Source organism: Leptidea sinapis, chromosome 17 (assembly GCF_905404315.1).
Source record: "Leptidea sinapis chromosome 17, ilLepSina1.1, whole genome shotgun sequence".
Taxonomy (NCBI): Eukaryota; Metazoa; Arthropoda; class Insecta; order Lepidoptera; family Pieridae; genus Leptidea; species Leptidea sinapis.
This window is the reverse complement of record NC_066281.1, coordinates 9,912,017-9,930,433: the sequence shown is the minus strand read 5'-3', so window position 1 is coordinate 9,930,433 and position 18,417 is coordinate 9,912,017. Positions and strand designations below refer to the sequence as shown.

Below are 18,417 nucleotides of genomic sequence, written 5' to 3'. Positions count from 1 at the left end.
AATCTTAAATGGTTCAGATTTGATCCGTTAATATTAATTCCAAAATCTCCCCAGTCTAAATTCATTCTAAGCCTAATTAATGTTTTCTAAAGATACTCGTTAGATGAAGTCATGCTCTCTTGATGCAGCAAACCCAATTTTATGCAATTATTATAACGCGACCAAGCTGTTGTATTTGCTTAGTGATTATCGCGATTTTTACTGTTAGAGTCAAGTTGAGTAAACGGTCAATGACCCATTCCGCATAGATCTTACTTAGGCAGATACTTAAGAACACATTTCATCTTGTGTAACTTCGTTCAATTATATATCACGCTACATATATGCAGTACACTCTTAACTATAACTTGTTTAGTTTGTGTCTATACTTAATTAATGATCTGTATACATAACCAAACAGGTTTTCAAATTCTTGATTCCAAACGAGAATATGACGTCACAAATAGTGTAGTAAGTTTTTTTTTTTAATTGGAGGGCAAAGTTTCACAAATTCAAATTGAAATATTTTTATTCAAAATAGGATGTGACATCACTTATTGAAAGTCAAAAACTACCACCCATTCCAAAATTAATGCCTCAGACCTGAGAAGAATGGGCGCAACAAACTCGGCGGGCTTTTTTTTCATCGAATAAATATGTTTACAAAGTAATATTGTACAATTAAACTTATTATTTAATAGCCTGAGGGCGGTCACTCCATTCCCAATCTGTGGTATCATTAAGAAAGTCATTTATGTTATAGTAACCTTTACCAAACAAACGTTTTTTAACAATTCTTTTGAATAACGTTATACTTTTGTTTTGAACATTTTCTGGGATCTTGTTGTAAAAGCATATATATCGCCCCACAAAAGACTTACTAACTCGACTTAGCCGAGTAGTAGGCATCATAACTTTATGTCTGTTTCTGGTCACAATGGTCAATACGTTCAACACCAGAGCCATAAAAAAGAGCTTATCGCCGTGAAATCCGCGTGGAGTATATGCAAATAGCTAAGCATTATCACAGTATTTTATTGCACATTGTGCTGAGCGGGAATATGTATTTTGTGAACAGAATCCCTGAAAAATTATAGTATCTAGATATCAAGCATATATTGACTACAGATGTGAAATTTCAAAATCAGTCTACAAAATCACTAGGTAATCTGTAACTCTAGCATATTACATTTCATCAGTAATTCTTTTTTAACTAAATTGTTGTTTTTTTATATGAAGTACAGGTTATAATTTTTCGCTATGAGATTGTTAATTTATTCGTATTGACGTCATTTTGCATACCACTGCTGCTCTAGTGCCTCAATAACCGGAGCGTTTCAAGTGTATGTAGCAATGTAATATATGTATATTATACAGGGTGTAATTATTAATTGTGGCCAGAAGTATTAAAGATCAAAGAGAGTGTAAATACTGCGTAATAAGAGGCGGTACTGCCTTACAAAAAATTGAACTTTAGTTTATGAAGGAACGTGCAGTGAAATTCCAAAGTTTGAAGTAGGCGAGGAAGTGAGCGATGTACATACACTAAGGCGAGGAAGTATAATTCGGCTAAGTTTGAAAACGAACAGTTGCTTAAAACGTAGCGGATTTCGTCTCGTTTGAGTTCGTTTGTTTGAGTTTGGTTTCGTTTCGGATCTCTCTTTTTTTTACAAGATTATAGCCGTCATCAGTCAATCTAACAATGACTGCACGTTTCATACTAATTGTATACAGTCGCTTTTCTCTTAGTGAGTTTCGCTAGACTGTTAAAGATATCAAAAAAAACTTTAAACTGATATCGAAAGTACGTTAGGTCCAAAATATTGATATTAAACAATCACATACTTACATTTAGTATAATAATTAGTAGAAAGGTCATGTAAGAATGTCACTTCGAACATCTGCTTTGAATACAAACTTTTTATTTACAAGGAAATAAAATTTATTCAATTAAAAGATAATTTTATTACTTTGTTAGGTTAAGAAACAGTTTCCTGCTACCTAGTACTAAGCTAAAATAACCTTTTAAAATAGGGATACTGAAGCCTTTCTACTAATCTCATACTAAACGTATGGGGGTGTTTAATATCAATATTTTGGATACTTGTAGTATTATTTAAAAAAAAGTTATTGACGTCATTTTACTGATTAGATAACGTTCTATCGATATCAGTTCAATGTTTTTTGATATCTGTAATAGTTACTGAACACACTTAACGATTACACCCTGTATGTGCGACACACTGGATACACTAGAACTAATTGTTACGTATGTAGGAGCCCTAAGTATACTTAGTGTAACCTAAAAATCTGTGAGTCTAAAGAAAGACTAAACAAGCCACGTTATGGCTTAAGCTGTATAGATGATATTCATAATTCGTATAAAAAATGTTTCTTTTTAGCTCCGCGTGTGTCAATACCAATCCCTACGCGTGGGGCAGCAAAAAAAGTCCCTTGTGTAAATACGATGTCAACTGACACGGAGGAACTCATATATTTTCGTCAAACCGACTCGAAACGAAAAAACAATTTACTAAGTGTTTGTCTCTGTCTATAACGGCTGCACTGATTTTGACGTGAACTTCATTGGAATTTTGCTCATTTGATACGAAGAAACTTTCATTTACGAAAATAAATTCAATTCATATTCGATGGTAAGTCGCATTGTGTATCGTACAAAATTATTATTACCGTACTAAGTACGAAGCCGGACCAATTGGTGCGAGGCGCCCACAGGACCGTCCGATTGTCCTGCCGTACCAAATCCGACCATGTTTTTAGGTTATAAATTATAAATGAAATCATGTTTAATACGTAGTTTCAGGCGCCTGTTCCAATATATAAGTTAGTACTTACAGCAGCGTTCATAGATCAGTCTGAACAATAACCTCATGGGAACTAGGGTTACCATTAAGTAATTTGAAAAGTCCTGACAAAGAGGCTGACATTTCGATAAAAATCCGGACTTATTTATCTCGTTTAGATTTCGTTTCTTTATGGAAGAGAGGACAAACGATCGAACGTGGTGTTAAGCGATCACCGCCGCCCACATTCTCCCGCAATACCAGAGGAATCACAAGAGCATTGCGAGCCGTTTAAAGAGTGTACGCGCTTTTTTTGAAGGTAGGACCCATATCGTATAGTCCTGGAAACACCGCACAAGGAAGCGCATTCCACAGTTTGCGTGGAAGAAAGTTCCTTGAATGCCGCACTGTGGAGTAACATCACATATCCAGATGGTGGGGATAATACCCTAATTTGTGGCGTGTCATGCAAAGGTGGAATTCAGCGGCAGAAATCAGGTCAAACAGCTCATCGGAACCCTCCCCGTGATAAATGCGGTAGGTTTTCCGTAAAGACTTATTTGTTATTGGTTGATATGTATTTTTATCGCTATATTCCATATTCACTATATTAGAAAGCCGGACATAGTCTGCAATAGAGTCTAAAAGTCCGCACATGTCCGAATTAATCCGAACGGATGGTAACCCTAATAGAACTGATATAGAGATTCAAGTTCAGTCTCCCAATGACGAGCTTCTATTATCAGTATGTTTGTTCTAAGCAGCGATACGGCACGCCTCACGACAATACTCATTACCGACTGCATGCATGAATCATGTTCCACTATCATATCAGCTGAATATGCATTTCATTGTTGTTAATGAACTCCTAAAGTTTTTATTACATCTCTTTAGGTCCGGTATCCACCAAAGCAGAGACGAGAGGAGAAGAGAGAAGGCAGTGGGGAACACGATACACGCATCTCCGCTCCGCCTCGTCGCTTGATCGCTCGGCGCGGAACAATATTCTATAGACAAATGAGACATCTACTCTAATCTCCGCTTGATTCATTTCTAGAAGAGAGGAGATGTGGAAATAACGAAATCTGATTGGTTATCAAAATACGTCTCCTATCCTCTCCTCTCCTCTCCGCTTTAGTGGATACCGAGCCTTACACCTGTTATAAACTATAGAAATATCAGCACCTGCGAGTTAAACAAAGCATACAAGATTTTATGACGATACGTCACTCTAACTCGTTAGCTCAGTTGACAGAGTTTTTCAAATTTTTTTTGTGTATAAAGCATAGAATTAAATACAAATAGATAAACAAAGAGTGCGAGAGAGAAGAACATTGAAAAGGAAAGAAAATCTATTGTAACTGTAACCGATTTTGATTGACAGGTCGTAAATAGTCAGCTACTCTTGACACTATACTCCTTAGGCTGGGTTCCATCATATTATTAGCTGTTATAGTTAACGATTACGTAAATTTTAATGTTAGGATTAATGCTGACTTTAACATAGACTGCGGAATGTGTTGCACCATCGTATTTGAAATTATTGTCAGGTCGCTATTTAAGATTAAGAATAGCTTTAACCGCTGAATATTGGACGGTTATGGCTAACAGTTAAAGTTATTACGTCATCTAAAAATTGTCAAATGGTGCAACTCTTTTTCTGCATTACCGGTACCTTAACATGTTTGTTATTGCTAAAGTTAGTTGGTACAACCCAGCCTTAGTATTTTGAATATACTTGTAGCTGACGCACATATTGACAAATCAAAATTGATACGCATTATCGGGCTGTCAAATCGTCTATACGCTACCTTCTCGCAAAGTGCTATATTGATGTGACAATAATGTTTGCATGAAAATCTATTTCTAAAGTATTCTTTATTTTTTTGGCAGCTACAAAAATATTTCTAGGAAAATATTACTAAGCTACCTTAAATAAAACCTACCTAAATAATACCTTGATTAAAATATTTGTATATACTGTTAAAAAGGGTTCGAATAGCTCTCTCCGTCCAATTTGCAAATTTATTATGTTTAGCATAAAGTAATAAATTATTTATATATTATATCGGTAGTAAATGTAGGTAGTAAATTAATACTAGGGTATATTGAAGCCCTCAGCTTCGTTTCATGCTTAAAAATTACACCCTCATAAAATCGGTAACGCGCGCGTAAAAATATACGCGATCATTACCTACTTGATCTGATAAAGTTTATGTATTCATTCATAACATAGATTCAGAAAAATAACCAAGTTACCGATATACAGAAAAGAAAAGGCAATTAATATTGAATGAACGATGAAAACTCGAGATTTTAGAAACTCAACCAGAAAAGGAAGACCATATAGGTGGGAAGACAAGATTAAGATGTCACCGGGATCCAACTGGCGACGAGTAAGAGAGGACAGAATGCATTGAAAGGAGTTAGAAGAGGTCTTTGCCATGAGGCAATAGCATATCTCTTTATAGTATCTATAGATAAGCAGATAAACTATAGTTTATCAGTCAATTTTTTCATCAGTCATTTTATTTACTAGAGAATTATATTGTGGTGGTTCCGGTTTCTCTCAAGTACTCAATGTGCTAAATATTACTTTTATTAAGTTTTGTTATCAAGTGCAGATTGTAATTCCCACAAATTGTGGAAATCTCTGTCTGTTAGAGGTCATTTGAGAGAATAGATGCACGGGCTGGTTGGCACATCAATGGCTGATTTGATTTGGTGACTTACCGCGCGGTCCAGCTTTCCAATATCGGGAAGTTCCATATGTCACTAGATTTTTCAAATACACGAATATCGGAAGTGCCGTACGGCACACTACGCCCTGACCAAATTCAATCCCTCATTTAGATTATAAGATGGTTTATTTTGCGTGGTCTTATAGCTCGTTTCAATAGCAATCTATTAATACAAGTAGAATAATACGCATTGACGCTGCGCGCGCGCCTATATCGTGCCGATCTAAGGCATACCGCGGCGGGGGGGCACTTGCCGATTTTGGAAGGCTAGTGTCTTCCGTTTTCCCTGGACGACAAGACGCTGTACTGGCTATTTGGCCTCGATACCTTACCAAAGGAGATGAGTATGTTGGACTGTACTATAGCAGGACACTGCGTGATACTTAACTCCTGGAGTATCTGGACGTTCCAAGCATCTTTCTCCAGCTCCACATTTCCAGAGCGTCTTATCATATTCTTTTTAACCTCTCGCAATATCCACGTTTCCGCAGCATACAGAAATATGGGTTAGATTAGCGTTAGCACGAGCCTGTTCTTAGTGGCTGTAGGTGTGATGTCTCTGGTGCTCCAAATTTTATTATATACTAAATACCAATGTAGAGTCAATCTACAAAAACTGAGCGAATTTCGTAACTTCTTTCAATGCACTAAACTAATATATTTTTATATTTATGTCGATGATTTTCACGAAAATGGAAAGCTCTATACCTAATGATGAATTCATCTATTTTCGATGAAACATTAATATATAACTCGATTGTCAGGGTAACTTACTTTAGTAATACTTACCAACCTTTTGTATGATGTTTTTTTTATAAAATAAGGGACGAGACGAGTAGGACGTTCAGCTGATGGTACTTGATACGCCCCATTGAAAAACCCTAAAATTCTGAGCGGCACTACAACTGCGCTCGTCACCTTGAGACATAAGATGTCAAGTCTCATTTGACCAGTAATTTCACTAGCTACGGCGCCCTTCAGGCCGAAACTCAGCAATGCTTACACATTACCGCTTCATGGCAGAAATAGGCGCCGTTGTGGTACCCATAATCTAGCCAGCATCCTGTGCAAAGGAGCCTCTTACTGTTAATTGATAATTCTAGGTATTTTTTACAATTATTTATTTATTCGATTTTATATTTAGACGTTCTACAATGGTATTTGTATGTCAAGTATTATTTTAACTCAAATCTGTTTATCAAGTTTATATTAATATGCTTGTGTTATTTCACAATTATTTATAAACAATCTTGATTGTGAACGTTCAAAGTTTATAATTGTGTTATACTGTTTTGTATTATACGAGTAATTATCTATTACAAGCAGTGCGATGCGTTCTCTGTTATTGTAAACTCATCGGTCATTGTTTGATGCGACTCCATGTCATTCGTATCAGTCATTGACGTTTGTTGTGATGGCCTGTTAACGTTATAAATTATTTAGATTCACGAAGACTGACAGATTTATTACAATAAATCATTAATAAATGTATTTATATGCGATATATAATACGGTTTCATTTAATGTATATTAAACCTTATCAATATTATTAATCATAAATCACTTGAGCAGTGGGAGGCTTCTCTGCACAGGATGCCGGCTAGATTATAGATACCACAACGGCGCCTTTCTCTGCCGTGAAGCAGTAATGTGTAAGCATTATTGTGTTTCGGTCTGAAGGGCGCCGTAGCTAGTGAAATTACTGGGCAAATGAGACTTAACATCTTATGTCTCAAGGTGACGAGCGCAATTGTAGTGCCACTGAGATTTTTTGTGTTTTTTTCAAGAATCCCTTCAAAAGCCTTCTAATCTTATCCACAACGAAGTTATAGGTTTATAAGTTATAATTTTTAATCATTTTTGCTTATTTCTATATTGTTTATCAAATATTATGTATCCGCTAAGGAAGTCGAGATATTCCCCATACAAGTGTCCTAAGGCAACTTAATAGGAAGTCTCAAACACTAAAATGTATATGTAATCTTTGAAATAAACAAAATTTATTTATTAATCTATTATAGGGGGTCGAAATTGGCCTGAACTGCTTCGAGGAAAGGATGGTACGGCCTAGCCGTTAGTTTTTGCTTGACGGGACCAATGCCCCCAGATTATTATTATATATATCATGAGGAAAAATTGCAATTTCCGCAAAATCGAATGCTGCGGACAGTCTAGCGGGATCAACTCCCTCGCCATTGGGGTGTGGGGTGAGACGAGGAGGGAGGGGTTCCGGTCCGGGGTAGTTAGTAGCTAGGGGTGCCCTGCGCATGCGCCCTGCGGCCCCACAACCCTCGAGACAGCATGTGCCCGGGGTGGCTGCTCACCCCGAACCCCCGCACCCCGTCTCCAGCAACTGGCAGCGATCATTAACCGCCCATTCATACTCCACGCTTACTCTATTCCATGCGGCGCAACTGAATTCAAACTGTCTGCTGAAGGCTTTCATAAAATCTATAAATGCTGCGTTATTTGATCATTATTACAACATATTAATCGGGTACTGACTATCAACTTACCGTTTAAGTAATTTTGGTGTATTACTTTCATTGTATAAAATATAATGTAAAATACTGAAACTGTATTTAGATTAATAAGGGTGGCAAAATATTATTCCACTTCTTCTCATTAAAATTCAAATTTTCCGCAGTGGTGCTAGGCTCTTTGACATTCATATGTGTCATTTTGAACTAATTTCTCTAATTCAAACGATCTAATTCATAAAGATTTATTAGAACGAGCAATTGGAAACAATACCAAGTAAACGCGATGCCAATACAAGGAAACATATCGAGATGGTCAGGGCAGTGCCTTGGAGGTGAGAAAAAATGGAGCAAGGCACTGATATTTTACGTACCCCCAAAACAATTATCTATAAACGACAAAGTTAGAGCCGAATGAAAGGCCTGTGTCAAATGAGGCTAAACAGATGCAGAATATTTAAATAAAACACATTTTAAACGATTGTAATTGTAACTGTGTTTTTACATTAGTTCTTGGTAAATGTTACATTTTTATTATTACTTTAGATAACCCGACATTTTGTGACCTTTTCAGGTGGACTACGGTTGACACGAGTCGAGATCACATTTGTCACAGTTGTCAAAGGTTGTCATTATAAAGTTTAGCACCATTTGTTTGCAAACTAATGTAAAAACAAAGTAACCATTACACTCATTTTTATTCTTTAAAAACTGTTTAATTTAATTGTGTAACACTTCCGTCAATCAAAGACAATACCAAAGTCTATCTATCTAAGTAACTATCTTCTATTATCTTTCTGTCTGTCTATTTATCTGTGTATAGTTGTAACTCACCGTTAGCAGAGCGCGCCGCTGGCGACGTGGCCTCCTTATTTTTTGTATTGTCCTTCTCCCTGCCATTGTTACCTGAAACAAATAAACCTTAATGAACACAAATACCAACTGCGATTAAATAAAAATTTACGTGCTCATCGCCACGTATGAGTTTTGTTTTGGAAGAGGAGAACCAGTGACGGATTAACCCTTAATCAAATTAAGCAATTGCCTAGGGCATCACGTCTGAGGAGGCACCAGAAGAAGCAAAAAAAAATCAGTCCTTAGCGAATCACGTCTCACTCTCACGTCACCAAAAACCACCAAAAAAAGTTTCTAGGACTAATTTGAAAATTCGCGCGTTTTAAGTGATATAGAATCCGACCTAGAGTTATAACCCCACTCCACATTTTATCCACATTAGGGAAACCTCAGTCACTTCCCTAATGTGGAAACAGCCCTGCGTATATTTTTATCGCTTATGATAACACATTGCTCCGCGGAATGTTCTTTTTCAAAATTAAAACTATTAAAAAATGAAAAAAGGACAAAGATGATACAAGAAAGGCTCGATAATTTATCGATATTGTACATAGAGTCCGATATGTTAAAAAAGTTATACGTTAATACTATCTTGCGTGAATTCAACGCTCGGAAAAACCGCAAGGCATATTTCAATAAATAAATAAATTATGCTTTGGTTTTTATTGTTGTCGCAACTACTCCACTTCTTAAGTACGTTACATCTCATCATCTTATTTTACGAAAAACTAATGTTTTTAGGCGGTAAAGGTTAAAGACAGATTCTAGTTGACATACGGATAGGGGGGCCCACAGGCATGGATTGCTTAGGGCATCAAGTAGTCTTAATCCGTCACTGAGGAGGACAAACGAAGGGCTAACTAGTGAAGAGTGATCACTGCCGCTAAAATTCGCCTTACGAGTGTCCCATGTCACATTTAGCTTGAACGTGCCAGAAAGTTCTTTGACACTCTGGAGGAACGCCACACATTCCGATGGTGAACCTGATTCAAGACATATAGATTATGGGTGCCACAACGGCTGCTATTGCCGCCGTGAAGCAGTAATGTGTAAGCATTATTGTGTTTCGGTCTGACGGGCGCTGTAGCTAGTGAAATTACTCTGCAAATGAGACTTAACATCTTATGTCTCAAGGTGACGAGCGCAGTTATAGTGCCTAATCCTGAGCGACACTGCATTGTAATGGGCAGGGCGTATCAATTACCGTCAGCTGAACGTGTTGCTCGCCTCGTCCCTTTTTTTATAAAAACAAATAGGTATGGTATTTTGGAGTAAATTATTATTTAATGTATTCTTCAAAGCTGTAGTCTTTGTAAAAGACTGGAAGTCAACTTAGTAGACAGATTCAATTATTACAGGGAGATTAGTATTGAAAGACTATTGTTAGCCTGTCTAGTGTCGTGGTTATCTGGTAGTCAACTTGAAATCAACGAGACGTATCTAACGAGCACTTAAACTTAGTTATAACCGTTCATTGTAATGCTACCGAGCACTTGGGTTGGGTCTTACTCTTGAGCTCTGTTTAAATAGCAGTAGAATAATGATCTTAAGGCTAATAATATTCTGTAAAGAAAGAAAGAAAAACATTTATTTTTAATATCATAGTCGATAGTCGAACATCATCTATCCCCATGGGGCCCAATATTTTCTAGAGGATTCCTTCCTTCCTCTGTTTAACATAACTAGAATTGTTTGATGTTTTTGGTAGTAAAACTAAGTATGAATATAGCCAAAGTTTACGGAAAATGACCGAATACAAATACCAGTTATCAATACAGATAACGTTTTTATCAACTCGCAGTTTTATCAATAATAATGGATACTTACAAGAAATATATCGTTATATTGATTTTAAGAAATATGACTATTTCGTATTTTAATGATCATAATAACGGACTAGTCAAAAAATAAGGACTCCGTGCCACCTTACATAACATTGTTGCACCAAAACAAGCCGATTAACCTGTAAATTCATAGCTCCACGCACACACTTACACTAATACAAGCCGATCGGCCTCCATTATGAGAATTGTCATCGTCTGTGACAGATCAGTTTGCGTCTCAATAAAATATTTTAATATATAAGTATTTGTGGCCATATATGATTATATAAGAATGAAAAAATTGTGTAACTAGTATCCCCTGTAACCGCACACACACTAGCATACCGATGCTTCACTTGCTAATATCACGGCGCAGAGTCCTTTTTTTTACTCGTCCGTGGATTGAATTGAATATTGAAATCGGATTCCATAGCTTTAAGCAAAATTTCATGTACTTAAAATAAACAAAAATTTACATTAACTATGTTATTACAAAAAAGTTAAACATGTGTTGAACACTTGTTTTAAAACAGTTCTATTACAAATCTGTTTCTTTCTGTTGTTTACCAATCTATAGACATTGCTTGTATTTAAACACGAGTCGAAGCTTGTCTAAGGTGTGTCTAACGGATATATTATATTCATATGGAAGATTTAGAATATATGATGACAGATAGATGACAGCTGACAAAAATTGCGTTTCGTTCCTTCAATTGTTCCTGTACACTTCAGTTTATGTTGTGTTTAACGATGTTTTAGCTAAACACTGTTTTGTAATAGAAAAAGATTAACTCCATTTTAGACATCGTTATTGTTAGGTCACTGACGTTGTTATTTTTTATAGTATCTATACCTTTACATATATAAAATTCTTCTGTATGTGTGTTGACAGTGAACTCCTCCTAAACGGCTGGACCGATTTGAATGATTCTTTTGTGTGTGTTCAAGTGGATTCGAGGATGGTTTAGATTCACAATTTAACTACCTCCTAAACAGCTGGACCGATTTTGATGATTTTTTTAGGTTCCAGTGAATTTGAGAATGGGTTAGATTCTCAATTCTGTCCATGTGTATGTATGTTACAGAGCTCCTCGTAACGGCTGGAACGATTTTTCAAATTTAAGACGTGTGTACAGGACAACGTCTGTCGGATCCGCTAGTAGTAAAATATATTTTGTAGTTAGGTCTCTGTTTAATAAAACACGTGCCTAAGCCAGGTTTAAATTATTTTTTTGTAATAACATCGAAAAGGCCTTAAATTTGGAGTAACTTTACTTCGCGTTGATTAATAACACAGAGAATATTCTAGCAGTCATGTGAAAAAAGTTTTACAGAAATATCAATATATTTTATCAAAGAATGCTGAGAGTTTCCTGCGCCGATTTTTCTCTCTCAGAGCGCCATTTGTTTCCGAAGCTGTAGTAGTATCTAGTATATTAGAGATGACATCAAAAATAATTCTAAAGGAATCAATTTTGAGAAAATAAATGCCTTTATGCCTTTATTGTATAATTTAAAGGCAGACAACGCATTTATTGACACACATGTTGTTGCGGATGTCCATGGGCGGTTGTCTCACCTCTCCCCATCCCGTGAGCCTCTTGCCCGTTTGCCCCTCTTATATAAAAAAAAAGTAGCCGATACAGTAAAACCCCAACTGTTTTCCTAATCCCCTATAAACTGTAACTATATTTTAAATACCAAATATAATTATTATAATAGCAAGTTTGACTTTCCTTGTTAAATTTCATGATATGAAATGTTATAACGGTGATTCATCGCTTACCGATTTTATTATCCAGGTCACATTTCCTTCTATGTGCACCGTACTAATAATCATTATTGTTAATTTTACTATTACAAACCGCAAATCAAGGGAAATGCTTAAATACAAAAATTACAATCATCGAATCTACTCGTATATCGTTCTACTAGTCCACTGAAAGTAGGTTTGACTTATTTACTCATTCTAGGTAGGTTTAAAATTTATATTAAATTTTTGAAGTTATACGACGAGGCGCAGGACGTTCAGCTGATGGTGATTGATACGCCCTGCCCATTACAATGCAGTGCCGCTCAGGATTCCTTGAAAAATCCAAAAATTTTGAGTGGCACTATAATTGCGCTCGTCACCTTGAGACGTAAGATGTTAACCCCTTATTCATAATAGTCTGCTAACTTAAAGCATTGCTAATTCTCACTCTGTCTTCTTCTATTGACCTAAGTCAGAATGAGAAAAAACATCCTTAGCGGCTGTTTAAAGTTAGCGGACGATTATGAATAAGGGGGTAAACTGTCTAATTTAACCAGCAACTCATTACTGCATCCTAGCCGGCATCCTGCGCAAAGGAGCCTCCCATTGGTAAAAGTACAGTATATGTAATGTATTTATGTACACACAAAAATTTATATTAAATTTAAATATTATACCTAATATTAGTTTTATTTATTTGGTTTAGCGAGCGCCTAGAGCAGACGTTATCAAACGGTGCAGGTGTGTCGAGTATATTTTAGATGAGATATTTTGATGGAGAAAGTAGTGCGAAAACCACTGGCGCTTGATGAAAAATAATGAAGTTTTAATTTTTAACTATACATTTTTTTTGGTATAAGGTGTCAACGAGGCCCTATTAATAATTTTACGACCCATATAGCCGAATGGTTATTGACCCTGACTACTAAGCTGGAGGTCCCGGGTTCAAATCCGGATAGGTGCGATGATGGATGTTAATATGTATTTATGTATGTTTAAGTAAGTATATTGTATTAAATATATCGATGTCTTGTACCCATAGTACAGGCTATGTTTAGTTTGGGGCAAGATAATTTGTGTAAAAGTGTGTCAATATTATTATTATTACATAATTGCGTGAACGGGGGATCACAGATGTGTTCCTTCTTCCATTCTTACCACCCGGAATTTCAATCATCTCAAAATATAATCTCAAAGAATCTCTATAACTTTAAATTGAAGCTAGAGGAACAAAATCATAACAATCTAAACGGGGACCCGTAGAAACAATGAAATATTAGTATTATAAAATAAGACGACATTTCATAAAATATAATCCTGACCAGAACTGATGATACAAGGCTCTGGGCAAGTTCCCTTTTCCATCAAAGTTCCCGGAACCAAGTCAATAAAGCTTTAAACGGGAGGGCTCGCATGTGAGAGCTATCCCGGGAGGATCCTTTTTGCGTCGACTGTCGACCACGTCCGACCGGTTACAGCGAACATTCAACCCGACAGAACAATCCTCGACAAACCTTTCATCACATTTCTACATTAACCTTTACCTCAGAGGAGCTACATGTTTATGATATATTGGAACATAGCGATATGAAACATTAATAAATCATTGTGTTATTAAAATATAGTTCGCGATTGTTCGGTCGTGGCTACTTGACCTTGCAATGGCGTTGACTCGAAGCGAATCGTATCTTTAATATTAAATATACCTAAGGGCGGGTACACACGATTCGATTTTTGTCAACTGATGAATCGCATGCGACTTCAACAGTGTAAACAGCGAGACGATTATTAAACTTCGAGCGTTCGAATTCAAAGAATGATCAAGTATAATTGTCATAAACGACAAAATATTACGATTATTTTCGCATGAACTCAATAAATAGTAAATAAAATATAAATAAAGGAGGCTTTATCATGCTTTCGATAGTTGTTGTTCTTTGTCGCTTCAACTCACAACAACTCTTATTGTGTTTGGTTTTTTGGTTATCATTAATCACGCGTTTAATTCAAATTCAAATATTTATATTCAAGTCAAAAACTACCATACATTTGAAAAGAATGCCTCAAACCTCAGAACGGGCGCAAGAAACTCAGCGGGCTTCTTTTTTTTTCATAAAAATATATTAATAATGCAATATCGTTCAATTACTTACTGGCTTGAGGGCGATCGCTCCATTTCCAATCTGTGGTATCATTAAGAAAGTAATTTACGTTATAGTACCTCCTTTACTACACAAACGTTTTTAACAATTCTTTTAAATTTCGTAATATACTTGTTTTGAACATTGTCTAGGATCTTGTAAAAGCATATTCATCGCCCCAAAAAAGTCTTACTAACTCGACTTAGCCGAGTAGTAGGAACTAAAAGTTTATGTCTTTTAAAAAAAAAGTTAAAAAAAATATTGCAAGTATTTATTACACCTTCCATGAAATCGTCGCTTCACATATTGGCTATCACATTAACGTAGTTAATTTTTTTTGTTAAGCGACAATTAGTGATGGTTAACTAAAATCGAACCATGTGAACTCGCTCTAATAGCCGTCGTGGTCGATGGTCGCACCGCGCCTTGTTTGACACATGACTTCACTTCAATATTCGCCATGTGTACTCAATACATGTACCGAGAGTCCCCTACGATACACCACATGTGATTTCAATGTGAGATCATTACAAATTAGAAGGCGCTATATTGAGTGTGGGTTAGGTACCCTTTGATCGTAAACAGGAAAAACCATAGCTTACATAGTCGTTGGTCATATCGGCGGTGGTCGGACCTATTAATAGAAATGACGCTCATTAGCTTGTGATAATAATTATTATAACCATTACATTTTATCTCTCATGTTAATTGGCTTTTAAATTAACTAGCTGTTACCCGTGACTTTGTCCGCATTCATCATTGTTACCATATTAGTTGGTTCTAATGCTACCATATGCACATACAAAACCTTAGAACATTCATTATACGTCTAAATGTCTGTGATAGCTGTGAAAACTGAAAACGTCGAATAAAATTGAGGTTGACTGTTAACGTCTATTTTGAGCAATTCACGCATCCTAACTCAAAGTGACATAGAAATCGCGAGTGTAAGATGTAGCTTGTCACGCACACATAAGTGATAAACCTGGCCTGTTTTCATCGGTGTTCAAGCAGCAAGAGACTCTATATAGATACATAAATTATCTAATTACAAAACAATCATATTATAATTAATACCACCTCCACCTTCGCACGACACGCCACAAGTTAGGATTTCATCCCCACCATCTGGATGTGTGGCGGTCCTCCACAGTGCGGTTTTCAAGGAGCTTTCTCTCCTCAAGCTATGGAATGAATTGTGCGGTGTTTCCGGGACAATACGACATGGGTACCTTCAAAAAAAGCGCGTACACCTTCCTTAAAGGCCGGCAACGCTCTTGTGATTCCTCTGGTGTTGCAAGAGAATGTGGGCGGCGGTGATCACTTAACACCAGGTGACCCGTACGCTCGTTTGTCCTCCTATTCTATAAAAAAAAAAATTATATATCTCTCATCGGGAAGCTTTCGTAGGAAACGTTTTCGTTCGAACCGTTTGCCTTGAGGCCGATGGAACGCCTCTTCATCTCTACAATGCATAACACCATCCTTGGTGACTACACCCTACTGCTATTGATATAGATGATACTGCGGTTCGTAAAGACGGCAGGGCTTGACGATGAGCTATAAGTATGAGTGGCGATCACAATAGTTCAATTCTGTACGCGGTGTTACTAGGACTCAACAGGACTAGAGAAATAGCCACCCTCTCAAAATAATAATAAAAATAGTGTATGATTCAAATAATGTGGCTTTGTGTTAGTAACAAAATTTTCAAAAACGGTTCAGTAGATTCTTATGATTACCAAGTACAACCTCACAAACTTTACCTCTTGTGTATGCATAAATAACTGCCTACATTGTTACATGAATACATTAGCCGTAGTAATGGTATGCCATTGTAGATAAAAACAAAAAGAAATGATGTAAGTACTTACATAATTAGTGTTACATCACCTAATAAATATGTGGGTAAGTGTATATCTGACTAGACAAATTGCTATTCAAGATGGGCCGGTTGATAAACGTAAACAATTTACGTAATACATTACTCTTTGGACTATAGTTATTAATTACGTTTTATTGTACCTTCTCTTTGTTACATTTTATGACGTGCGCTTAAGAAGTCATTACTTCAATGAGATACCTATTGTTTTTTTTTTTCATGTTGTAATTTGGGGGGCTTTATTCTATAAAGCCCCCCGGGCAATTTGGCGATGTCAGTAGATGGTCTCTCATAGGATAGCCCATTGTTCGTCCTTTGTATCCCTTAGTCGCCTAATACGAGACCCATGGGAGATGAGATGGCACTATTCTGGTGCGACACCACAAGCACAAGGACTTCCACAAAAGGGATCGATAATCTGGTCTAGATCGCCGGAGTTGGTTGGATGAGGGCAGCGCAGGACCGATCGTCGTGGAGATCTTTGGAGGAGGCCTTTGTCCAGCAGTGAACGTCTTCCGATGGATTTTTTTTAATCCCAGACGTTCAGCTGATGGTAATTGATACACAGGAATCTTGAAAAACCAAAAATTTTGTGCGGCACTAGTCTTGCGCTCGTCACTTTAAGAGAAGATGTTAAGTCTAATTTGCCCACAGAATAATGTTTACACATTACTGCTTCACGGCAGAAATAGGCCGTTGTGCCACCCATAATCTAGCCGGTATCCTGTGCAAAGGAGCCACTGGAGAATGATATGATATGATCTCTTAAACTAGGTACATGTCTTGACTGATTTTCATGAGAGTTACAGGCAATCATAGCAACATTAGTAATTTTTTTGCAAGGTGGTTATTATAACATAAATTCGGACCAAGCAGAAATCCTCAACTACAATTTTTAACTTTCAAGTACTTTAACTTAAAATAAATTCAATTAAATGGTCACCCACTGAATAGGAGTCCTCATTGAATTTTTACTATTCTCAGAGTAAGTAGCAATAGCTATTATCTTATCGAGTCCATAATTCACTACTTACAGATCATTTACCTTGCTGACTTTGTATTAAGCATCTAAATAAGGTTAATGGGGTTTTCTATAAACTCGTTTTGTCTCCGATACTGGCGTGTAACTGGAATCAATTGAAACAATTAATTACTCGATTATGTAGGGTTGTCGTTCGATTTTTAAATTGCTACGAAATCTATCGCATGTTTTGTTTTTTTTTGTTGCTGCTGGCTAAGAGTCTCGCTCTGTATGCAACAATTATACAAAAATATCAATCATATAGTACAAAAATTTTTTTCACACAAATTATGTAACACCAAACTAGGCATAGACTTGGATATACTTATACAAAAACTTTTGATTTCAAACAACGGTATTTATTTTAATACAACATCAATGACGTTCTATAGAAATATAAGGATGTCATATCATTCGCAGTCTGATAGCGGAACGGCAAAAGTGTGCTTAAAGACAATGTTAGCTCACTTTTTTCCTTAGTCGTGTGTCAACTGTCACTGTCCAAATCTGGTTCTATATTATACATATAAGTACCCTGAACTGAATCAATGTTTTATATTGCTGCAAGAATATTTTAAACGACTGAAATAAATGCGGCAATGTACAGATTTACGGTCGTTTTCAATAACCTATCTACCTATTTAAGGCCGGCAACGCTCCTGTGATTCCTCTGGTGTTGCAAGAGATTGTGGGCGGCGGTGATCAATTAAAAGGTGACCCGTACGCTCGTTTGTCCTCCTATTCCATAAACAAACCTATCTATCCTTAGCTTAACTTACTAGAGACAGACAAATCTATTGTTTTACGTTTACTTACATTTCAATAACCTAACGACATGAACTATAAATATATTGGACATAACTATGGATAGATAAGATCTTGACAAACGGTGACAGCAATGTATGCGTAACTACTAACTGCGTTATTGAAAACGGCCG

General features: G+C 36.5%; 1 protein-coding gene across 1 annotated transcript in view; it reads right to left on the bottom strand.

Annotated features, from left to right (window-relative positions):
- The window catches only part of LOC126968893 (uncharacterized), a 269,048-nt gene that overhangs the window by 14,235 nt on the left and 236,396 nt on the right, over positions 1–18,417 (bottom strand). The window contains exon 13 of the mRNA XM_050814038.1: positions 8,839–8,910. Within this exon, the coding sequence (XP_050669995.1) occupies positions 8,839–8,910 (72 nt within the window). The remainder of the gene's footprint in view (positions 1–8,838; positions 8,911–18,417) is intronic.